At 33.2% G+C, this 26,043-nt stretch overlaps 1 protein-coding gene and 1 long non-coding RNA gene across 2 annotated transcripts; one reads left to right on the top strand and one right to left on the bottom strand.

Moving 5' to 3' along the window:
* The first annotated feature begins 133 nt into the window (after positions 1 to 133).
* Positions 134 to 25,804, top strand: LOC123698842 (solute carrier family 35 member F5). The gene is made up of 10 exons (XM_045645622.1): positions 134 to 549; positions 626 to 760; positions 1,434 to 1,499; positions 1,866 to 1,958; positions 4,615 to 4,767; positions 7,998 to 8,180; positions 16,983 to 17,130; positions 17,354 to 17,513; positions 22,968 to 23,189; positions 24,094 to 25,804. Exons 1-10 carry the CDS (start codon positions 394 to 396, stop codon positions 24,158 to 24,160), a joined length of 1,383 nt encoding a protein of 460 aa, XP_045501578.1. The 5' UTR covers positions 134 to 393; the 3' UTR covers positions 24,161 to 25,804.
* LOC123698843 lies at positions 6,015 to 6,695 on the bottom strand. The gene is made up of 2 exons (XR_006752468.1): positions 6,593 to 6,695; positions 6,015 to 6,420 (listed from the first exon to the last, which is right to left on the bottom strand). It is a non-coding gene; the product is annotated as an uncharacterized LOC123698843 (long non-coding RNA).
* Positions 25,805 to 26,043: the final 239 nt, after the last annotated feature.

The raw sequence follows: 26,043 nt of genomic DNA, 5'->3' as shown, positions 1-26,043 counted from the left end.
AATTTCGTGTCTTAGCGTGAATGCTATCCTCGAAGTTCGAACTATATTTTTTTTATATTTGTGATTGACAGTCGATGGATTAGGGAAATATTTTGACAGTGACAGTTAAATGGTTTCATAGAAATTCTGTTTGGTAATATTTAATTGCTAAATGCTAAATATTCGCGACGATAGCCGTGAATATCTAAGTTAATAGAAATAATAAAAGTCAAGTGTTATAAGCGAAGTGTTTGTTAGGAAAATAACTGTGATATACTTTCATAGAGACACAAATAATGATCAAAAGCTATACTAGTTATTCTTTGATAAATTTTATAGGTTTTTCATAAACCGATCAGTATTTCGATTATATTTCCACTGTTTACCTATTTCTAACTCTTTTAATTTATCTTAATGTTGACTCTATGTCATAACTACTATCGCGTGTTGACGAATAATAAAAATAGCAAAAATGAGGCACAAGATTTTAGTAGAAGAAAATATGCGTTTGGTATATTTATTTTATTCCTTGTTGCTATTTTATGGGTTGTGTCTTCAGAGCTCACAAAGGTAACATAGCTTTAAGTTTGTGATAATCCTAATATCTGCATAGTGTATTTATTAATATAACTGTATTTTTTTCTAGTATATTTACACAGAGAAGAAATTAGAGAGACCATTCCTTGTGACGTATATACGAAGCTCATTATTGTTTATATACCTTTTAGTATTATGCTTTACACCACCTACAAAGGATCCGTGCCAGCCTGCTGATTACACTGTAAGTATAGTTATAAAAATAATTTTAATTGTAACCTACCTTGAGATAATAAGAATATTTCCTTATAAGTTATTCAAGGAAATTATTTCTTTTCAATGAAATAGTTGATTTTTATACAATAATATTATAATTTACTTGAACAATAATAAGATAAAATGTAAGCACTTTCTAACTTCTTTGTTATTAAACTTTTCCTAGAATTGTTATTCAAGTCATCTAATCCCAATGCTTGTTGTTCTAAATTATATGTTATAATGTTATATAGTATATACTTACCTATCTTTGAGTTATAACCCATAAGTCATAACTAATAATATTTTTAGTATCTTGTTTCCCTTTGAGTATTTCCTTTCATATAAGAATAGAAAAAATCTTTTTATCTTATATATATAAATCTCGTGTCACAATGTTTGTCCTCAATGGACTCCTAAACCACTTAACCGATTATAATAAAATTCGCACACCATGTGCAGTTCGATCCAACTTGAGAGATAGGATAGTTTAAACATGTGGGTACCACGGGCGAAGCCGGGGCGGACCGCTAGTCTTATATATATAAATAATTATTATATATATAATAGTCTTATATATATAAATGCTACTTAATTAAAGTAGGTACAAAATGGTTTTTAATTATATTATATGCAGTTTAAAAGTATTTTCATTTTAACAGCAACTTGTGGAACCAACTACTGAGACAGATGATGAAAATTACTATAATGAGGCAACAAATAGTTTAGTGAGTATTATTATTTTTTAATTTGATTTATTTTTTGTATGCTGTGCTGTTACCTAAACAAATAAATATATTGTTATTGCTATCTGTTGTGAAAAACTTATTGAAATGGTCAGTCTGTGTAGTATTGTCATCTAAATAAAATTGTCTTATCAAAATGAAAATCTGATTAAATGCATATTCATGCACAAACTGACTCTTTCCACCTCACGGGGTGTTAAACAATATTTCCCATATTTAACTTAACTGATTAAGTTTCATACAATTTTACCTCCCTTTTTACTGCCATAAAACAAACTTCATATTATGTTAATTTTCAATATATTTCCTATTGAGTTTGTATTACTTTTTTTTTGTTTATTTATACAGGGTGACTCTACATTTGTGCCAGTAAGGCCGGGAGAAACAACAGACAGTGATGATGCAACTCCAAGAGCTGTACGCTTTAACAAAGTTGCAGAGGTAATATAATATCATTGTTTTATTTATAACTATTTTTCTCTCAACCTACGCACAACTTCATGTTTATTTTTGTCAATATTGTTATAGGAACTGCTCTAAACATCAATTTTTCCGAAGTATGAGTAATATAAAAATAAATCCTATTTCATTTAATATTATTTCTGTGTCATTAAATTAATTGCCGGCAGTTTCTGCTTTTAGCTAAAAAATATAAGTATATTGTTTTACAAGACATAATATGCATAATTTACAGCATTATATGCATAAAACAAAATCTAATAGGAATATGATATTACTAATAGATACTTTGTATACCCGGTTTGAATTTGCGGCTATTCTTAGGTGAATTTCATGTTGCCGCACTGTAGATGTTACTATTTTCCATCCCCTATTTCGGTTTTCAAGTTAGAATTTGTGTGAAAAAGATCCAGAGATATCTTAATACGTAATGTAATTTAAATTGATTCACCACTTAAGGTTTTAAGGCTAACAGAGAGACGGACATATTTTGCATTTATAATATTAGTAAGGTCCAATTGGTCTTTATTTACATGAAAGTAATTTTAATGATCCAAACAATTATAAAGGTTTGTTTGAAATAATATCTTTCTCATTCTCATTCTAACTTTTACTATTTGCTATTTAATACTCATTGAGGAAATTAAAAATTGTTGCACCTGTCTTCATTACGATAATATGGATTCCTCCCCTCATCAAAGGTAATCGACCGTTGATCCTAGCGGATAAAATGTACAATCGAGTGCTCACAAAGCACTAGATAGAATCGCTCATTGACGCATAGTGGCTTTAAATGTATGAAGGTAATGTTATTATACACAGAAAAAGTAATCTTAATCAATTAAGTATATTGCATTATATCTATATGTATTGTGTATACTAATAATAATTTGACAATAAATAAGAGAAAGTCAAGAGTACAATAATTCTGGAATGATTTTATAATCATATAAATATAATCAGTACATGGGCGTAGCCACGGTGGGGCAGGGTGGGGCGCTTGCCCCACTCTAGCTTTGACCTGGAAGGTAGGTAGATACCTAACCAAATCTATTAAAAATCGAAGTACCTACTAACTACTAAGCTTAATATCCGTAAGAAATTTCACACTCGATTCTCGAAAGTCGACAGGCGACACAGAAAATGCGACCTTTATAATTAGTATTATTTACCTCTAAATTGACTGACTAACAACTAACAAGTGTCATACGCCCAGCGACTAAACGGCTGAAGATTTTTGGATCTATTTCGTGGTGTGGTAGGTGAACAATAAGGTGTTTTGAATAAGAATAATTCGAATAACGAATTACACACGAAAAAAGAAAATAGCTGAGGCTTCTATGTTACATGAACTGTAAGAAAAATGAGTATAGTACCCCAATTAGTTACCCCACTAACTTATCCGATTTCACTTTTGTTGTGTTACACGTTCTACAACTCACTGATACTTTTTAGTTTTTACTTTACACTTTTTTTTTCTAGTGCCTACACTAGAAAAAATGCATTCGCGAATGCCTTCGCAAATGCCTTCGCGAATGCCTTCGCAAATGCCTTCGCGAATGACTTCGCCAATGCCTTCGCAAATGCCTTTGCGAATGCCATCGCGAATGCCTTCGCAAATGCCTTCGCAAATGCCTTCGCGAATGCCTTCGCAAATGCCTTCGCGAATGCCTTCGCCAATGCCTTCGCGAATGCCATCGCAAATGCCTTCGCGAATGCCTTCGCGAATGCCGGCGGTACGGCCGCCGGCATTTGAAGACCTGGATATAACTTTGGGTACATACTTGGTACATACAGTTGCTAGTTACATAATATTTTTTATTGTTGCCCCACTTTGAGCCCATGGCTAGCTACGCCCATGAATCAGTATGTAACTTACGTGCAATAAAAAATAAACATAGTTTAAATAACATGCACAGAAAAACATGATTATACAGCGGAAACATATCATCTTATCTTATCATTAACTAAATAACTATCCTCTCAATGACTGAAGGTATTTAAAAATCGTATTTGTTAATTGAATTTTCGTGTAATCGATTAGTATGTAATATGTTTAATCTATTGATTAATAGTACATAGAAATGTTATTTAGGTAAAGGAATATACTACTTACACCTGCTAAATTACGATTAACTTATGTCGTTATCGATAATAAAAATCGCCGTTTTCCTTCCTTGAACACAATATACCACTAGCACTCTGAATAATTACTATTTCTTCTATTTACTTATAAACGATGAAGAAGATAATAATAATTATATATTATATAAGTCCCAAAGTACACTTTTAGAAACTGATTTAAGTATCAAAATCCATACTTATTATTAAATTAATATTATAAATGCGAATGTAACTCTGTCTGTCTGTTACTCAATCACGCCTTAACTACTGAACCAATTTGCATGAAATTTGGTATAGAGATATTTTGATACCCGAGAAAGGACATAGGATAGGTTTTATCCCGGAAATCCCACGGGAATGTAAACTATGCGGGTTTTTCTTTGACTGCGCGGGCTATGCCACGGGTGGAAAGCTAGTTTATAATAATATTACAAAAACATGACAAAGTTCACTATTAAGCATAACGATTTAAATTCATGAAAGAATTTCTAGAACATTCTGGAACGTTCGCCAGGTCCGCGTCATGTCAGCGGCGATGGCGGGCGAGGCTCTATTGGCGCGTCTCTCGTGGTCCGCTTCCATTCGCGCCACAGAATACGCGCAACGGCGAGCGGCTGCAGCTGCCACCAGGCGGCATATACGATTAGCTCTTGTGTTTACGATACCTGTGAGTTTATGTTGTTTTAAACGTTAAACTAGGGGCCATCCATTAATCACGTATTGTTTTTTTGGTATTTTTTGATCCCCCTCCCCCTTGGTGATACGTGGTGAGGTTTAAGACTACCCCTCCCCCCTCCCCCCTATATCACGTGTATTTTTTCGTACCTGCAAAGAATCAATTTTCTAAACTGGTATAAGTATCATCTAATTTTATTATAGTAAATTAAAGACTACTATGATAAACGTTCAGAGGTAGACAGAAAGATTGCAGTTTGTTTTTAACCGACTTCAAAAAAAGGAGGAGGTTATCAATTCGGCCGGTATGTTTTTTTTTATCTATGTACACCGATTACTCGGAGGTTTCTGAACCGATTTACGTGATTCTTTTTTTGTTCGATGCGGGATGATGTCGAATTGGTCCCATAAAAATTTTATTCGGATAGGCTCAGTAGTTTTTATTTTATGAGCATTTTTGTCTGTATTTGTCAATTTTGCAAGTGCAAGTTTGAAGTCGGTTGTTTTTAACGCAGTTGTCACTTGTTGAATGACATAAAAATAATGAAAGATATGCGAAAAAGTTGTACGCGTTTGACTAAAAATAAATACATGTAACGCCGCTTTTCGGTTGAGTATCGCGCGCTTGTCGAAAAATAAATACGTACGTGATATATTACTTTACCCCCCCCCCTCCCCCTTGTGATGTTTTGATGGACCCCTCCCCCCCTTTCGAGCCTCACGTGATTAATGGACAGCCCCCTATATCTATTTACATATAATAAATCTGTAGAAGGGTCAATTCTGTACATTGAAAATATTGAAAAAATAAATACCAGGGGGTGTTACTGGATCGATACCAAACCCAAATATGTGTTTAAAAAAGTTTTTGTCTGTCTGTCTGTCTGTCTGTATGTTCAGGCATCACGTGAAAACTAACGGTTCGATTTCGATGAAACTTGGTATAATTATACCTTATTATCCTGGGCGTAAAATAGGATACTTTTTATCCTGAAAAAATACGTAGAAAAAAATTAATCTTAATTTTTCAGTTTTATCCATAGACGTCCATAGACGTTCTGTAAAACCGCGAACACACGTTGTGTATTATTATACGCCTATTGTCTGGCTAACGAAAGATGAGACAGGCAAAAGGCGGCAAATTCAAAAAATCAACATATGGCAACTTAGGTTATAGTTGGAAATATAGTTTTAATACTTTTATTTATTATTTTCTCTTACGAGCAAAAAAAAACAACAAACTCTTCATCTTTTTAATATTGATTTATACAGTAATATAGTAGTTAAGTGATACAGACAGACAAAAAAGAACACCGAATGAAAGCAAGAAAAAACACAATAAAAATACAATTAAAGTTTGTTTAATCAATATAATCATATTAAATCTAAAAATTCAACCGTGAGTGAATAGTAAGAATCACTATCATTATCTCTGACTCTTATTATGTACTCTTCCATTTCTGCAGTTATTCCATCTCGTTTTTTATACTATCTTCAACACGAATAACATGGTCCGGTCATAGAAGAAATCTCGTCAAGATACTGATTTTGTGTCTTTAAACATTTTGAACGAAACAGATCATTCAATTTTTTTTATTGTTGCTTGAATAGTTTATAACTGGACTATTGGTATCATCCATGTTACCTGCAAAATAATAAATATTAAACAATGCAATCAAAATGAATAGTATCAAAATATCAAAGTCACACTTAACAATGCATTGAGATATTTCACGTAAACACTCTTGTTTTTCCTTGAAAACTACATCTCTTTCAACTTGTTTCTTTTCAAATTTACTAGTCATAGTAAAAAGAACCTTTTTTAAGTCGCTTTTCAATGTTTTCGTCTCGTTTTCAATTAGAAATCACTAAAATTGCGGAAATAATTTTCACTTTGACACATCAACAACTCAGGTTTTATTGACAATTATGTAATTATAACTTTATAAGTGTTGCCATATAAATTTTCGAAATAAAAAGCCAGTCTCATCTTTCGTTAGCCAAACTTTAGCCGTATTTGGGTCCAATAGATATTTATAAGATATCATTGTCAGAGTTACTCAAAATGGAGAAATAAACCATCCACGCGAAGACCGACATCCGCGCGGACGGAGTCGCGGGCGGAAGCTAGTTACGAATAAAAATAAAGTGAATGGTTTCAGCCGTATGTAACCTGGCAAGGAAACAGCAATTTTAACCTAGACTGTGTTTCTAAAAATATCTAATTGCTTATTGAGTAATACATATTATATTGGAATACATTCAGAAGGCAATCTGATGAAGTATAAAAACTGTAAATTGATTTTACAATTCATTGTCTATTATACAAAACAATTTTTAATTGTATAATGTATATGATATAGAAATACAACACTGATAACATTTTACGTGATTACAATTTTGCACGCCTCATAAGCGAAGCGTTGAGGTGTACTACTGTCACTTCGCGCAAAACATCTGATTTTTCAAACTTAAAATGTCTTTATGTATCATACATTGCACTTGTAAGATAATACATACACACACATATTAAGAAAAAACACTATTTTTAACATTCATGATATTTTTGATGTCATTTTTGTTATTTAAACTAGTTAAAAAACAGTTTAAAAAAGTTCTGTCTTGGACGTCCGTGTGTCTGTATGTGCGGAGGATTTTCTTGTTAACACGATAGCGACCGAAATACTTTACTAATCGAGTCTTTTTTTTTCTCTTACGCTTGAGTATGCTCAGGAATAGAACCCTTTCATTTTTCAGGGTCTGATTCGATGTGGTTTAATTGTTATTAAATAAACAAAAAAAAAATATCGACTGTTCTCCATAATTTTATTATATCTATATATATTCTTTATTTTATTTTATTTTTTTATATTTATAGTGTACTCAAAATTCACCATTATAAACTCGATTCTTTATACTATAAGCCAAGGTTTAAAAAAATAAGTTGGTAGTCAGTCCCTTAAACCTGCGCAGTTTCACATCTAGGTGGGGCCACAAGAAAAATAGCTCAATTATTACGGTACCGCTTTCTTTACTTTTCCAACTGTTTTATTTTATTTCTTTTTTATATTTATAGTGTAGGTACTCTTTATAAATAATCAATTTTATTGTAAAGGATGAGATTATGAGGCGTGCACTTTTGGATTTTCCAAACTATTCAAATCTCAAACTATATTTAATCATGCAAATATTTTATTTAATCTCCATACTTTCTTATTTCAGTGGTTCATATCAAACTACCTTTACCGTTTGAGCTTACTGCACACGTCGAGTTGTTCAGCAACAATATACACGTCGACAACGAGCGCATTCGCCCTCACGCTCGGCGCGCTTTTCGCACAAGTACCCACGGATAGATTTAACTTCTCCAAATGTGTGGCTGTTTTACTTACTGCGAGTGGACTTGTAAGTAAAATTAATTGATAAACTTATAATAGTAAATTTAAATACCTATGTGTTTTTGTAAAGAAATTATCGACTTCTATCTTTTTGTCATTCTAGCGACTCTCACTTCCACGTATTGCGATTAAATATTTATTATTAGAAACGAAATTTATTGTGTAGAACAATCTGATATAGGTAGATATAAAATTAATGATAGGCTGTAATTAGGTAGAGATGAGATGAAGGAATAGACTATAGTCATGCACTAGAGAAATAGCGAATGGCAATGACTAAAAGCAGCACTTTTTAAGGGGCCCTTATAGAGAAAGTTTAGGCATTTTAGGCACTGAGACTTCTCGCGCCCGCGTTGCGCAGGAGCCGGCGCGACATGAACTCCGGTGACCTATGAAGGCGGGCGATTACGCCACAGTATAAATAAATCAGTAGTTCGATTTTATTTGCTATCGTAGGAATGTTGTTAATAAATAAATTTACTACTTATCCTATACCATTAACCCCTCAGCTGTCGCGGCGCGCCGCCTCAAAAAGGTGCTGTCTGTCGGGCAAATTCGAGCTTTCGGCGCTGATTTGCCGATTTTTTTCGATATTAAAATTTGTGATATAAACTTTAACCTGTGAGACTCTTGTAAATTTTGATGCTAACTAGATAACCAAACTTTATATTAGTTACCTTACTTACTCCCTGGCATGCTTATTTTACTTATTAGAAGCATTTTTTCCCACACATTTTGAATAAATGTTACATTGTAAAGAAAAATACTCATAAAAAAATAATATCAAGGTATTTTAGATTTTTATTTTTGTATTTTCATACTAGAATAGACAATCTTTTGAGTGAATATAACAAAAACATAGGTTTATTTTATAAAAATTCGAGAAACTTGAGTATGAATATCATCGTTTACGCATGAACATAAGCGGGCGCGATCCCCAATCATGTTCATACAAATACAGACTTTACAGGGTGCTCCAAAATTACAACATTTCAAAAATTTTTGCTACTTGTTTTTATTTTTATTTTAATCAAAACTAGATATAAACTAACAGTAATTTTTACTTTTTGGAAATATTTAGGTTTTTATTAATGTTTAAAAATCGTCTTATTCCTAAATGACGTTATTCTTATAGTGGGCTTTGTTCTAACGTCTGTATGTATAACGTCTCCACATGTCTAATTTATTTTCTCTTAAATTTGCATTTAAGAAAATATTTTTTGTGGTAACAATAGCATTATGAAGAAATGCTTTTTTTTCTTTCATGCTCTTAATTATTATCTATACATATAATAAATCTGTAGAAGGGTCAATTCTGTACATTGAAAATATTGAAAATATTAATAGCAGGGGGTGTTACTGGATCGATACCAAGCCCAAATATGTGATTAAAAAAATTATTGTCTGTCTGTCTGTCTGTATGTGAAGGCATCACGTGAAAACTAAGGTTTCGGTTTCGATGAAACTTGGTATAATTATACCTTATTATCCTGGGCGTAAAATAGGATACTTTTTATCCCGGAAAAATACGTAGAAAAAAATCTTAATTTTTTCCGTGCGGACGGAGTCGCGGGCGGAAGCTAGTAATCGTATAATATGAAATGTTGTCCAACTACAAATCGAAAGGCACTGTATCCATTCAGAAAAATGTCTAAGCTGTACAAATGTGAAATCTACATTTAATTATACCATAACTTAATTATAAACCGTTACATTTAATTTATAAATCAAAAATTTACGGAAATTTGAGTTTGAAACATTTTTTTATAAAATACAGCTTATGTAAAGGATAAAAATCAATAAACTTAAAGATTCAGACTAAATAAACAATTACATATAAATGATATCATACATCTATGTTATACTTATCATTCTAAAAATCAACAAATAATAGGAATCAGAAAACATACTAAATGAAAATCATTATATTATGTCCCTAGTTGTATAGAAGAAAGAATCGTATCATATTATTGTTTTATTAAAAAAATGAACGTTATGCCTTAATTAAATTAACGCTCCCAATCCTATTTATGCATATATAACTTAGCCACGCGTTACTCAAATAATTTTGTCCTTGGGCTAAATTAGCTTATGAGTAAATAAATAGTACAGAGATTCTTAAAAAAATATCAATCATCTAACGGATTGAAATAATAGGTAAGTACTTAAATAAATTTTATTTAACTGATAGCACTATAAAAAATTGTTATGAAGCTTTGTGTCTGTACTATTTATATACTCATGTGGTTGTAATGTGTGATGTTGACGCCAACATTGGCCAATTAATAGGAATATTTGCAACTTAGCACAAATAACGTCGAACAGAACGAACTTGTTCATTATTTCTTGTAATATATCGAACACAACGACCGCCTTGAGACGACGATTTATTACCACGAGGTTCCACTTGAATTTGATCAGGAAAGTGATGAAAGCTATCCAATCTAGTTTTTATTTTACTTCAATACATGCAGTATTTCCAAGCATATTGTAATTAAGATATAAACTAATCGGTAAAATTGTATTAAAATCGGTTCAGTAGTTTAGTCCTAACTACTAAGTCCGTAGTACACAAACGGCATGGAACTTAAAAATATTTTGATTGGAATAAAATAAAACGTAATGTGTAGAATTTCATGAAGAATCCTGGTATCAGGAATTAAAAGCTGCAAATTCCCAGACACTGATCGTGTAAGTATTATTATCTGTTCATTTGACAAAGTATACAGAGTTATATTTTCTTGATTTCAAATACTGTTACGTCCTATTGTTAAAGTAAGCCTTGGAGTGTATTGTCTTCCATTGCCACAAGGATCGTTGTTCCATTTGAATTCTCTTTTATTGATACTCAAATGCTTACGAATCGGAAAAAGGTAATCCTATCAAATAGTTACTTTGATATTTTTATCTTCAAATGAAAATTAAAATATCAAGGTGGAAGTTTATTTAGGGTTACCTAACAAATAAGTAATTATTGATTATGTAGTTTTAGACAGCAATGTGATATCTTCAAATAAAAAAATTGCATTCTTCTTCTGGGTAATAGAAGCAGTTTTGACACCAAAAATACAATAATTGTTATCGCTAGTCGTTTACAAAATGAGAGGATAGATTTATATTTTCAGGCGTACTGCAAATGATGCATTTAATTCGTTTTATTAAATCTGTAATGTTCCAAGGCTATTTAAAGTCACGAATGCAAAAAAAATAATCGTCTTCAGACAGCGATCTACATCTATAACGTTCTGCCTACGAATGTACTACATATAGTACATAAGAATAAAAAACTCGCACACCGAGGGCTCCGAACAAACCAATTTTTTATTATGTTGTAACTCTAAAATTTTATGATTTTCGAAATTATTCCTCAATCTGCGCTATAAGAGCTTATTTTACCCCAATTTCAAAACTCTACGTACACGGGAAGTACCCTGTAGGTGTCGATTCGCTTGCTAATGTCGAAATTTGCGAAAATTTGCAGCATAAACGGCTGTATCTTTTGATTGCGTTGGTTTATAAGTTTGATTTTTTCGCAGCTTCAATCGACTCAAGTAATCAATATAAATTTCAGTTAAATGTCACATTACGCGCTCCTTATAAAATGGGTCTTGACAGACAGACAGATAGATGGGCAGATGGGATGGACAGACGTAATCTTATTAGGGTTCTGGACCCTTAAAAACCAAACCCTTTGGGATGCAGCCGTTAATACTGCAATTTTTAGCAAATTTTGACATTTGCAAGGCAATCAAAACCGACAGGGTACTTCCCAAGTACATAAAATCTTTAAATTTGGTAAAAAGCAATGTTTTATAAAAACAGATATAAGAATAATTGCAAAGAACATGATTTTTTAATTGCCATTTACAAATAAAAAAAGTACTTAATAATTTCAACTTTCAACTAATATGAACGCCTACGTGTATTAACTTGATATTCACATTTAAAACTCAGATTTACAATTTAAAAGATACCTACAGCATAATAAAAAAAATAAGTTTGTACGAAGCCCTCGGTGCGCGAGTCCGACTCGCACTTGGCCGGCTTTTTATTTTTTCTGAAACTTAAGGTTCCCCAATAAATAATAATATGTTGTATTTGTATGAAGGTAAGAATATGTTGTACAATTAAAATGTTAAATTTCTTTTTGAGTTTGTCCTACACAAATTACATAGTATCACTTTGTCCTATATATAGGTCATAGTGAAAACCATTGTTCCCTTGTTCATTGTTGTTTGTAGGTTTTTTTACTATTTTTCCAGCATATATACACTTTTAACCATAATATACTAAAACTAAAAGAATTAAGAAAGAAAATGTGTCTCTAGAATTTTTTCGTAAGCAGGTTACGGACTATAATTTTTGTAGTTGATTAATTATTGATTATGTATATCGTTTTTAACCTGAGGACAATTATAAATACCACAAAAACGATACCTTTCAATATAAACAAAACATATTATCATGTACATTTTATTTTGTATGAAAATGAAAAATTTAATTGAAGACGAAATTTAAAAAATAGTGACGTTGAATTTGTGAACATCCTGTATGCGGATTTTACGGGGAAATTATTGTCGGTTTTGATTTGAAAACGAAATATCTCTAAAATGGAACACAGTATCAAATTTTGAATTATATCATTAAAATCTTCATAAAATTTATCGTAAAATGATGTAAAGAACAAATACAATATGTAAAAAAAAATATGATTTACCAGGGGTCAAAAACTAAGCAACGTACAGTTAAGTGATAGATACATATTTGAAACCATTATTTATGGTATAATTGTTGGTAATTTTCATTATTTCGGCACATAAACATTAGGTTATATAGTCAATAATAATAAAAAGACCAATAAATAATTACCGTTTTTCAACTTTCCGCAAAATTTTACATTTTGTAAAACTTTAAAAGTTAAAAGTTACTCGACTAAAGTATGACATAATTACTGTTATATTTCGAATATTTATCGGTCAAATTATTATTGGATGGACTTTAAATATTCAGTAATTCATAAGCTATCAACTAAATAGTCGTATAAGCAGATTTGAACTATATTTGCGTTACAATGAGCCAATTTCCAACCTGCGGTGATTTGGCACAGATCTGTGCCCCGACAGACTACGGGTACAAAATTTTTGGCACAGATCTGTGTTCCGACAGACGAGGGTTTAAACGAGCAATATTTGCATATTTATATATTTGTTTGTATATATACAGTGTAGAAATTTTCGATGTGCCCTGAAAGGAAAGTTCTTGAAATACTAGGGATAGCAAATTTTTCTGAAAGGACAATATAAAAGATAATTTATTGTTAATTTCTCGTAAAAATATTTGCTCTTAGAAATAAAAATATCATGGAATCGAACATTTTTATTGTAGAATCAACATAAACATAAAGAACGCTTCTGGTTTATTGGTCTATTTTATAAATACATTTAAAGTTTAAAATGAAACTCTCTTTCTGGATACATTAATTTATTTTCTTCTAAAAATATTGGTAATAATAATTAAAAGTAAAACAAATAAAAAAGGCAAAATAATAATTGAATATTTAAGTATGTAATAAGTATGTTAGTGTATTCAACCAACTTAAAAAAGTGTGACTATTTTACAACAATTTGAATAATAATCAATTAATGATTTGTATTATTGTATACAATATCGAAGCTTTTTAAGAAATGTATAAAATACTTTTTTATGAATTATGAATTATTATCATACATCATAATATTATGTTACCGGCAATATATTAAACCCTTCTTAGTAAATGTATGTTATTCCGAGAAACGGTCGGAATGAAATAAATTATATTCGTCAAATTACCTATGATATCTTTAAATCTGAACTTTTCCTAAGTAGCAAATGTGGGTGGTTTTTGGGGTAGCGATTAACCAATATGAGGTCAAAACTAAAATCCAAGATGGCGCCGACGAAAATTTGAAATGTTTTCGTCATGGGTGTCATTTTCAAAGAGTTGGAGTAACTATTAATCAATAAGAGGTCAAATCTAAAATCCAAAATGGCGCCGACGAAAATTTGACATCATTTCGTCACGGGTGTCATTTTCATGGTTTTTGGGGTAGCTATTAACCAATATGAGGTCAAAATCAAAATCCAAGATGGCGCTGACGAAAATTTGACATCTTTTCGTGATGGGTGTCTTTTTCATGGTTTTTGGGGTAGCTATTTATCAATATGAGGTCAAAACAAAAATCCAAGATGGTGTCGACGAAAATTTTACATCTTTACGACATGAGTGTCATTTTCAAGGTTTTTGAGACAGCTATTTACAAATCCCCAATGTTACCGTCGATAATTTGGTATATTTTTCTTACTCCTTTAAAGTAAACTTAAATAAAATAACAAAAACGTTTACAACTACAGTTTTGTAGACAGTCTTTCTAAAAACAATTTTAAAGAACATTGAAATGCATATTTAGAAATGTAATTATATAATATATAATAAAACGTAACTCTGTGGCAATCATGTTAATATTCGCTAAACTTTTTTTAAAATAAAGTTCATCTAAAACATTAAAACGAAGAGAATAAAATAATAAAGAGCGTGTGTGCCGAGATAACGTGTCAGAAGTGAAACTTCTTTGGCGAGATTTATAGATACCAAAATCACCAAGCCTTGCTCCATAACGTGACAGTATTACCATAACGCGATCTTGAAATTTTACTCTCAATGCGTCTAAAGAAGTTTCACTTCAAAAGGCTATTATCTGTGTACAGTTCCACAGAATTTGAATTCTGCTCGAAAAATATGTAAACGGTTGTAAGAAAAATATACCAAATTATCGACGGTTATATTGGGGATTTGTTAATAGCTGTCTCAGAAACCTTGAAAATGACACCCATGCCGAAAATATATAAAATTTTCGTCAGCACCATCTTGGATTTTAGTTTTGACCTCATTTTGGTTAATAGCTACCCCAAAAACAATGAAAATGACACCCGTGACGAAAAGATGTAAAGTTTTCGTCCGCGCCATCTTGGATTTTAGTTTTGACCTCATATTGGTTAATAGGTACCCCAATAACCATGAAAATGACACCCATGACGAAAATATGTAAAATTTTCGTCGGCGCCATCTTGGATTATAGTTTTGACCTCATATTCGCTAATAGCTACCCCAAAAACCATGAAAATGACACCCATGACGAAAAGATGTAAAATTTTCGTCGGCGCCATCTTGGATTATAGTTTTGACCTCATATTCGCTAATAGCTACCCCAAAAACCATGAAAATGACACCCATGACGAAAAGATGTAAAATTTTCGTCGGCGCCATCTTGGATTATAGTTTTGACCTCATATTCGTTAATAGCTACCCCAAAAACCATGAAAATGACACCCATCACGAAAATAAGTCAAATTTTTCGTCGACGCCATCTTGGATTTTAGTTTTGACCTCATATTGGTTAATAGCTACCCCAAAAACCATGAAAATGACATCCATGACGAAAAGATGTAAAATTTTCGTCGGCGCCATCTTGGATTATAGTTTTGACCTCATATTCGTTAATAGCTACCCCAAAAACCATAAAAATGACACCCATCACGAAAAAAAGTCAAATTTTCGTCGGCGCCATCTTGGATTGTTGTTTCATAAAAATAATATTTGTCATACTCATACAGATCAACCAACATCATAATAGTCTTCCTACTAGTACTTCAAAACTTTGCCGCTAATCGCTATTCCTATAAAAAAGAGGATCTCAGGCAAGGTAATTTTTAAAACATAATTTTAAATTTACAAATAATTATTGTAATATGAAACTTGTGTTGATTTGAAGAATAAAATAGAAAATTTTATTTTTTTACATTTTTAGTTCTTTCGATTCCCGGTCGAAGAAAATGAATTTTTGAAAATCTTTGAATGCAGTTCTATTTCTTTTTAAAAATAAAGGAATGTTTCCTTTCAGCAAAATTTGCTATCTCCTAGTATTTCTGGTACTTTCACCCAGGGCCCATCGAAAATTTCCACACTGTATTTACAAACAAATATATAAATATTCAAATATTGCTCGTTTAATAGTATAGAATAAGAAGTTAATTTATTTACACCTACAATCCTAGGATAGGTAATAAAATCAAACTACTGATTTATTTATATTGTGGCGTGCTCGCCGTTGTACCTACTTGCCGCTCGGTTCTAATTATACGAGCGGCGACTACAACGTGGTCGGGAGCAAAACTAGCACAGGTCCTCCCTCGATGGCGTCCGGTTGGACTTTGGCGGCACTGGCGTGGTGCGCGCGAGTCGCATATTACGTATTATATTTTATAGAAAAAAAAATAGGGGCTAAATTATAAATCTATCCAAAAATTTCACTGTAAAACCTGATTAGTAAATGAAATGTAAAATTTTCATAAAAATAGCGTTTCCCTAATTCGCATAAAACTGAAAATGCTTTCAAAATCGATGCTACTTCTGATTTTTTTTTATCGAGTTAAATATTTAATATTGTGTTTCTATCCAAAAATTCCACTAGATCAAACGTTTATCTGTACTATATATTTTTTTAGGATTTTAAATATGATGATTTCTCTGAAAATAACATGATTTAGAAACATGAATTTCGGTCCATGGGCCCTTAAGCTATTGCATAGCTTCTATCGCGGGCCTTGAGCGCGGGGACCGAATCAGGAAATTCCGTAACGAAAAACCTCACGCTCCCCACTCCGACGGGCTCGGAGGCGTGGCTTGAAGGCATTCTATGCAATAGCTTTACCGCGGCAGTCCCCGAGTGCCACACGTCTTTTTTTTGTTATTTATGAAAACATCCTATTTCAGGTAGTTCTAGGTGTATCAGAGAGCCACCAGAGTAATTGGTTGGCGGTATTGGCGGCGTTGGGTTCCGCCTTGTGCTACGCAGTGCACCTGCTAATGTTCCGACGAGAGCTAAGAAAAGGGGACGGGATTAACTCCTTTTTGCTCGTTGGTAATTTCAAAATACAAACTGATATTTTATTAATGCAATGATGTAGAGATCTTGAGTATAGAACGAGTAATTATAGATTGCCTTGGATTATCCGTGCGAAAAATTATTACTATTTTTAACAATGGCAATGAAAAGTCCGTTTTCATTTTGACTAAGGGAGGTTTTGAACGTTTTCAACATATTCGATTATTTTATTAATATATAGATGTTATCATTATTTTAGGTATAGTTGGATGCACGTGTGGGTGCCTAATATGGACATTCGGAGGCGTATTAGCGATAGCTGGAGTTGAAAAAGCTGAGCTTCCATCTCCAAAATTATGGAGCTGGTTACTCCTAGATGCCGCCTTGAGTCCCCTTCTTATGGAGTCTTTATGGCTTTGGTAAGTTGTTGTCACTTAATAATATGTTCCCTTTATGTAAAAATTAATTTAGGATTCTCAATTGATGAAAATAAAAAAATACTTACTACTAAACTACTAATACTAAATACTTACGTATTTCTTTATTTATTCATAAGTAGCTTATCGCCTGCGGCTTCGCCCGCTTTGTCTAAAACCTAAAAAATTATAAACTAAAACCTTCCTAAATCACTTTATTTAAGGTGGATGCTACGGTCTGTTCCCAGCCAATGTCCCGCTAGATGGCGCTGAATTCTACATTTCTAGTTTATTTGAGTTTTTGCGTAATTGGAAAACCTTTAAGTCGTAGGAATAGTCAGGGCGGACTGAATATTATATTTTATTGAAATATGTCATATCATTGCCTTAAAATCCACCCAATTCGGTAAAAAATTGCGTTATAACATCTGTCATTGCATACAGGGTCGTTTACACACACAGACGTATACAAAAATGATAAAGATTTAACTCTAGATGGCGTGAATCGTGAAACACAGACGTATACAAAAATGATAAAGATTTAACTCTAGGTGGCGTGAATCGTGAAACACAGACGTATACAAAAATGATAAAGATTTAACTCTAGGTGGCGTGAATCTAAAACAAGTTTTCCATTTTTCTGTATGGGTAGACCAAACTTAAAAACGCCACCTGCTACGGTTTATATTATGAACGATTAGCTTTCCGCCCGCATTTAAAAAAAACCGCATAGTTCCCGTTCCCGTGGGATTTCCGGGATAAAACCTATTCAATGTGTCCAAGTTACGTTCTATATGTGTGCTCAATTTCATTGTAATCGGTTCAGTAGTATTTGCGTGAAACACACACATACACACCCTCACAAACTTTCGCATTAGTAGGAAGTAGGATTGTTATAAAAATAAAAGTTATATTTGTTGGGGTAAGTAAACTATTTTATTGTAATTTTGGGAAATAAATAATGTCAAAATTGATTACAATAAAAAGCAGTTTTATTTTATTACATGACACTATTGTTTTTTTTATCAAAACATGTATTTGAAGAAGAATATACCGATCCATGCCTATTCACTCAAAACTAATAACACTAATGATAAGTAAATTATTTCAGTAACATTTCATAACCAACACTCATAAACAAGATACAACAACAAATCTAAAACACTATTTATTATGTGATAATAAGAAGGAAGGTGAAAACATATTTCCGATTTCGACGCACTCAAAAGCTTTTACTGAAACATAGTAACATAATATGATTTTGCTTTTTGCTAGTAAGCATGTATGCCTAATGAAGTATTTTTTTCACCTTCTGGTTTTACAGTAAATACAAAATAAAAAGAAATATACAGTGGTTATGTAGATTCTATACAAACTACAACCAAAATACAATTAGAACAAAAATAGTTTGACTTGTGATTTCACTCTCTGCCTTGAAACTTCCTGTCTTGAAACCACTGCTACACTGGTGCTGCAAAGAAAACATACTAAATATATTTGTTACTTTTTGACAAATACTGTTTGGCATTCACTTCAAAATGGTAGTACCATCAATCTCCAAATTTGCTCAAAATAAAAATCGCCTTCTATTCTTTGCTTGAATTTTCAATTGATGTTGCAGGAGCATTTTTCACTGGAATAATAATATAATTTATTATATCTAAATATAATATTTTTTATTCAGATCTTTTTAAGTAAGTTTCTCGAAAACTATCAACCTTAGAGAAAGAATACAAAGAATAAAAAGGGTTTATTTTAGGCTATTCTTGCCGATAAAACCATAAAAAATAGGTAATATATAGACTAAAAAAAATTTCTAAATTTCGACTAAGTCCAGATCCCTTTGTAAATGAGTATATTATAACTCGATTATCTCGAAAACTATCAACCTTAGAGAAAAAATACAAAGAATAAAAAGGGTTTATTTTAGGCTATTCTTGCCGATAAAACCATAAAAATAGGTATTATATAGACTAAAAAAAATTTATAAATTTCGACTAAGTCCAGATCCCACTGTAAATGAGTATATTATAACTCGATTATCTCGAAAACTATCAACCTTAGAGAAAAAATACAAAGAATAAAAAGGGTTTATTATTAGGCTATTCTTGCCGATAAAACCATAAAAAATAGGTATTATATAGACTAAAAAAAAATTTCTAAATTTCGACTAAGTCCAGATCCCATTGTAAATGAGTATATTATAACTCGATTATCTCGAAAACTATCAACCTTAGAGAAAAAATACAAAGAATAAAAAGGGTTTATTTTAGGCTATTCTTGCCGATAAAACCATAAAAATAGGTATTATATAGACTAAAAAAAAATTATAAATTTCGACTAAGTCCAGATCCCTAGCGCCCCCAAGGCTACACTCCGACCCGTCATCAAAATGGCGGCCAGGCGCATTAGCAATTTGCGGGAATTATACATGTAGTGTTCCTTTTATGAGCAACAATAAACCATGCATAATTGATACATACATTATAGAGTTATCTATGACGATTTCTTCATTCACTGGCTTCTTCTTCGTTTCTTCAGTACGCCAAACTTTCACACGGCTGTAATACAATATATGAATGAATCTTTTGCATGCAGAAAATGTAGGTAGGTAAATAAATAGATACCTCGTGTCATCGTGAAATAGCGCGAACTCCCTACCTACATCCAAACTTGGCCGTGTTTACGAAGAAGCCAGAAACAGAATTAGTTGTAATAAGCAGGTTCACTTACCTCCCTTCACCATAATATCTCTTCATTGCACTTCGAACTCGTTTCAAAGATTTGCGCGACCCCGAATATTCGTGTTGCCTGTACGACGCCTGGCTTGTTCGAACAGACATTTTAGACGTAATCTAAATCTGAAAACAAATGAAAAACAAATGAAGAAGAACTCAGTATTTGAATAAAATGTAATAATATCTTATGTCACAACCATGTATTGAAAGATCGCAATTCGCAAGTGAATTGAAGAAAGATACCTAAATATCTAGTCAGAATCCTTTATGATTGAGTTGCGTTCTGAAATAAGATCTAGAAAAATAAAATATTACAGTAAAATTTACTTACCTTTATATTTCAATGTTATCTTTATGTACCTGGTATAAATGGCCGACGAATAAAAAAAATCGTATTAGATTATGCGATTACGGAACAAAAAAAAGGATTGTAAGTAACTGAATTATGTTTGTTTCCGAACGCACCATAAGTTTTCGACGACGCGCGACGTGAACGGAGTACGAGTAGAGAGTAGGTATACCACTGAGCAAGTAATAACTAATATATATTATAGTAAAGTAGGTAGGTATACCTACCTTGATAAAACAATCTAATAATATTGTATGTCTGTCTGAAAATTCGGAAAAGCATATTTTGCCAATATTTGCAAGTTTGTGACTACTTTGGTAGTTTACCGATTTATAATAATTGTATAATATATCGTAATGTTGATACACTGATTTATCGCTGGTTTCAGAGATGAGTCAATGTTAGCCACAATACAATATTAGGAGCCTGGGTCATTATATTTTTGTAACATATAATGGTGCAATTAAATGATTTATTTATTTATTTATACTAATCACTTTCGTCATAGGTACATGTGTATGATTGATGTGATTAGCAATGTGGATATTTCAGAAAATTTGTTGTTTTTAATCGCACCGAAAATATAATTGCGTTATTAGAATAATTAATTACTAAATCTACGATAAATTACAATGTAGTCTCAAATGCTTACTAGAGAATTATTGCAATTTGAATCAATTAAAATGCACAGCATACAAAAATAAATTCACAACACAAGAAATTCCGCGCGCAAATCATAGCGCGTGACAATGAAATCAAGAATGTAATTTTACAAGCCGACGACGAAAGAGCCGAACAAAAGTACCTACAATACCTTTGACCTTGCCATTGACCTTCAGTGTACACAGTGTACAATACAGACCTGACCACGCTACGAGTTGCCACACAACAATAATGAGTAATAAAATTGTTTACAAAAAAAAAACACACAGATTTGTAAGGTCAATAGTTTTATTTTATTATTATTTTTTTGAAAGATTGGAAATGAAATTACTCAATGCAGTTAGAACTTTGATTTATTAGAATTTTATGATAACGAGCGCACACGACAAACGACATCTAGCGCGTCAATGTTTAAACATCGCCTTTAGTTTGCTTGGTATAGTTATAGAGGTCAGTGTTTGCTTGTCAAAAGTCACGCACACTACTGTAGAAGTGTCGAATTGTGTCGGTTTTTTTTTTTTTTTTGTGTGGTGTCTCTCAATGTTAGCCAGAAGGGCTTCTACATTTTAACGCGGACGCGGGGGTGAACTGAAGGTTCACCCTGGTAGCGACATGCACAAGGGCGTCCCCCCTTGACGGGGACCACGAACCTCGGCTTGAGCTGTCGCTTGAGTGGAGGAGGCCAGAAGGGCCCTAATCGGACGTAGTGTTGCCCAAATGCAAGAACAAGACGAGACTTAGCCAGTCTTGGTCTTGGTCTTGCGCCAATACATCTGGTCTTGGTCTTGGTCTTGCGCCAATACACCTGGTCTTGGTCTTGGTCTTGGTCTTGCGCTCCCAGTCTTGGTCTTGCAGCAAGAGTCTTGCAAGTCTTGCAAGTCTTGCAATTACCTATTAGTCTATTACTATTTATTAAAGTTTACTTTAAATCTTAGAAAAACGTTGGAACTAAAATTGGAACATTGTGAGCTTGAATTATCATAGCCATAGTAAAGATCACGCAGATTAATAAATAACTAGTAATGCGCATAGGTCCAGTTTTTCATATTCTTTGATACAGTTTTTTGCGTCTCATAGAATTCCTAAGCGTACCTACCTAGTTATACACCGAACTGTTACACCTAACTACTCAGTGAAATAGCGCTAAGTCCTAGCTGCAAGACGCAAGAGTCTTGCAGGCTATGTCTTGTTCTTGCTCAAGTCTTGCACGGTCAGTCTTGGTCTTGGTCTTGCTAAAAATACGCGGTCTTGTTCTTGGTCTTGGTCTTGCAAAAACGCAAGACGCAAGACCAAGACTGCAAGACCAAGACTGAATTTGGGCAACACTAAACGGACGGGAATTTTGCCGGTATTTCACTGTTGTTTTTCTAAGTAAATAATGTAATTTATTGATTAAAAAGGTCGATCGCGGACACATTTCATTGTATAGAAGTGATAAAATGATTAGTTTTAAAGAAAGAGTGTCTGTGTTAAGTGTTTAGTCGTGTGCAAAAATGTATGGAGGGACGGGTCGGAACATTCACCTTAATAAAAAAACCGCATCAAAATCAGTTGCGTAGTTTTAAAGATTTAAGCATACAAAGGGACATAGGGACAGAGAAAGCGACTTTGTTTTATACTATGTACTGATGATAATCAACAATAATGATATGTTACAGAAAGCGATGCTATTAAATTTTTTATTTACATTGACACATTCTCGTTCAGGGGCAGATCTCTGACGTCATCGCAGACGGCGACCGGCGTGCTCGCGAGCGCGGTGCCGCTGGCGGCGTGCGTGGAGGCGTGGCGCGCGGGGCCCAGCGCGTGGCACGCGGCCGCCGCAGCGCTGGCCGCCGCGGGCTGGGCGGCCGGCGCGCTCGACCTCGCCGACGTGCCCGCGCCCGCCGGCTGGCTCAACGTGCGCCTGCGGGCCGCCGACGGGTTCGCGTGAGTAGTGTAGGGCATTGTGTGGCACGCGAAGCGGCTGCATCGTGAGGCTGGTTGCAGAGCTTGACCGACCATCAGTGCGTACGTCAGTCGCGCTCGTCATATGTATGGAAATTCATAAAACCATTCATAGCTAGACCGACCATACGCACGCGTATTGTCATGCGCATTAGTGTCATATTCATACAATTGTTGATGCGTATCGTCAGGACCGACGGTACGCACTGATGGTCGGTCAAGCTCTGCAACCAGCCTGAAGGTGCGTACGGATTGCGCGTACCCTGGTACGCGTACTCGATTTACGCGTATCCGGAACGCCTACTTCATACCTGCAGCTACGCGTTCACTCTTGGTGTACGCGTACCGCGCGAGCCGATCGTCAGTCGGTTTTTGGTCGCGCGTCAAAGAGAACTCACGCAGCCGGCTACGCTGTATTTGGACGGCAAAAAAAACACGCAATGACTGCAGGGGCTCGCGGAGCGTTTTGGATCGATTGACCTCGCGTACAGGTTCGCGGCGGTCCGTACAGGAGCTGTACGCGTATCCAATGTACGCGTGGACAGTGTTTCTCCACTACGCGTAACATAGGAACGCGCTATCCATACGCACCTTCAGAACATCGGCAGTCAACCGCGCGCCCATCGGCTTAATGTGCACTGGCAAGCAACTAACTGGTTCACACAAAATATCCTGCGCCGGCGACCCGCAATTCAAATCGGCAGCGCTGACACATAAAAAAAGGTAGCTAAAGCCCTTGTGCGCTGTAACCACAGTCATCTTTGCTTACTCTTGACTCTTATCACTAGTCGACACAGAAGTTATTAAAGTGCGTTAATAAAATGGTACTTAAAAACCTCAATATGAAATGTAGAATTTCAAATATTCAACTAAATCTGTTTTACAGGACGATACGAAATATATCGGATTTGGACGAGCAATCAGAAGCACTAATATCGGATGACCCTACGTAACACATCAATATTGTTTAGACATAATTTGTAAGTTAGTGTGACTATAAGCACCGGGTTTGCTGTGTGACACCCGCGTTTTGTCGACTTGTATCACTTAAGTTATCCATTTTAAAATTTATAAGTTTTATCGACTACTAGTTGAAGTCTACTTTTATTGTCTTTCGTAATCAATTCTCTGAGAGAAAGCAATAATGTTAGTGAAAATTAATATGCATTATTGCTTTTAAATTTTAATTTAAATCACATGGACAATGCCTTCAAAACTGTTACTTTTTTGTTTGCTATCAAAGTGCTAATGCTATAATTTATAAAGCCGACGTTTGATGTTTGTAATGATCTCATATTTAATTACAATATCTCAAATAAAAACGTTTCCAAACTCCTAATTTCAGTTGCGACACAATATTTAGACTAAAACAGCTAATTTAAGTGAAACAAATCGTAACTCCTAGTCTATGGTGTATAGCATTTATCATCGTTTAGTGAAAAATAAATATATAAAAATAAGTCATGACCTTTGTATCATTCCATCAGTAATAATTTATAGTACCTATTCTTCTTTACTGTTGTGGATAAATAAAAATTATGACGGGACGATGTATATTTTCTTTATTATAAATTATTATATTTCATATGTATCACATTATTTTTCCAATGGATATAGTTACTTAGTTTATATTTTTTACTTCTGTATAAATTGCTATAATTTGTATTGTTTGTTCGCTTGTGGGCCGATTTTTCAATCCTTGGATAAAACTTACCCGTCCAATAAAGTATTACAAAATAATATTAAAATGTCACCTGTAAACTGTCAAATACTGGCAATTGGAATACATTTCTTATATGGTAGTTTAATTTGTTATTTGATGATAAGTTTTAACCAAGGATTGAAAAATCAGCCCTAAACATAACTAATGTATATCGACCGTATTTGGTGTTAAACATTTATTTTATTGACTCTCAAATGCATATAACTAAAAATTCCCAAACTGAAGATATAGAAAATTATTGTTAAGTAATTAGAAAAGACTATATTTTCCGAATATTTCAAACGCTAATAATTTTGCACACGACGATTACGTAAAAAATAAAACGATGCCAGTTAGGCATGTACACATAAGAGTTTAGAATTCACCTAATGGATAGTAAAAAATGCGTCTAGAATTACCTATATGAATATTTCTTACGTACTCAGCGTATGCAATGTTTAAGTCCTTTTGTGTTTAGTACACCGACGCGACAATGTGACATCCTGTTTATTTTTGATGAGCTAAAATTAATGTTTACCATAATATTTGTATTGTATAGAAGGATAATAATGTAACTGTTTTGTTTATTTCTCACTTATTTTATATTTTCATTTATATATTTCTATTGCGTTTTTTTACACAAACATCATTGTATTAACAGTATTGCTTCTCTGTTGATTTATGCTATGTAGATTTTCAATTGTGTATATAGGTATTAGTCAGTTCTTTTAAGAAACGAATCTTCAATGGCGGCGCTTATCATTCCCTCTCGCTCACACACGGCCGTACGGTATGCAAAAAAATAAGGGAAAAATAAAATCACTGAAATGTATTTGATTTTCCCTATAATAGTTTTTATCATAAATTTACAATGACAATTATGCATTTGCGAAAGTAAATAATGTTTTATTGGAATTTGACAAAATATGTTCTTTGGGAAAAGTTGTTTAGTTTTATGGGCTTATTACAAGTATTATGGGGATTTTATTACATTATTTATACGTAAATATGATAATTCATATAAATACACAAATACAATAACAAAAAAGTTTGTCAACAAACAATTTGAAATAATTAATAAAATAATTATCAATTTACGTTATTTTTATTTTCTTTTTTGCTGATCCTACCATC

Source organism: Colias croceus, chromosome 17 (genome assembly GCF_905220415.1).
Source record: "Colias croceus chromosome 17, ilColCroc2.1".
Lineage (NCBI taxonomy): Eukaryota > Metazoa > Arthropoda > Insecta > Lepidoptera > Pieridae > Colias > Colias croceus.
The sequence above is the reverse complement of the archived record's forward strand: the minus strand, read 5'-3'. Positions and strand labels throughout refer to the sequence as shown.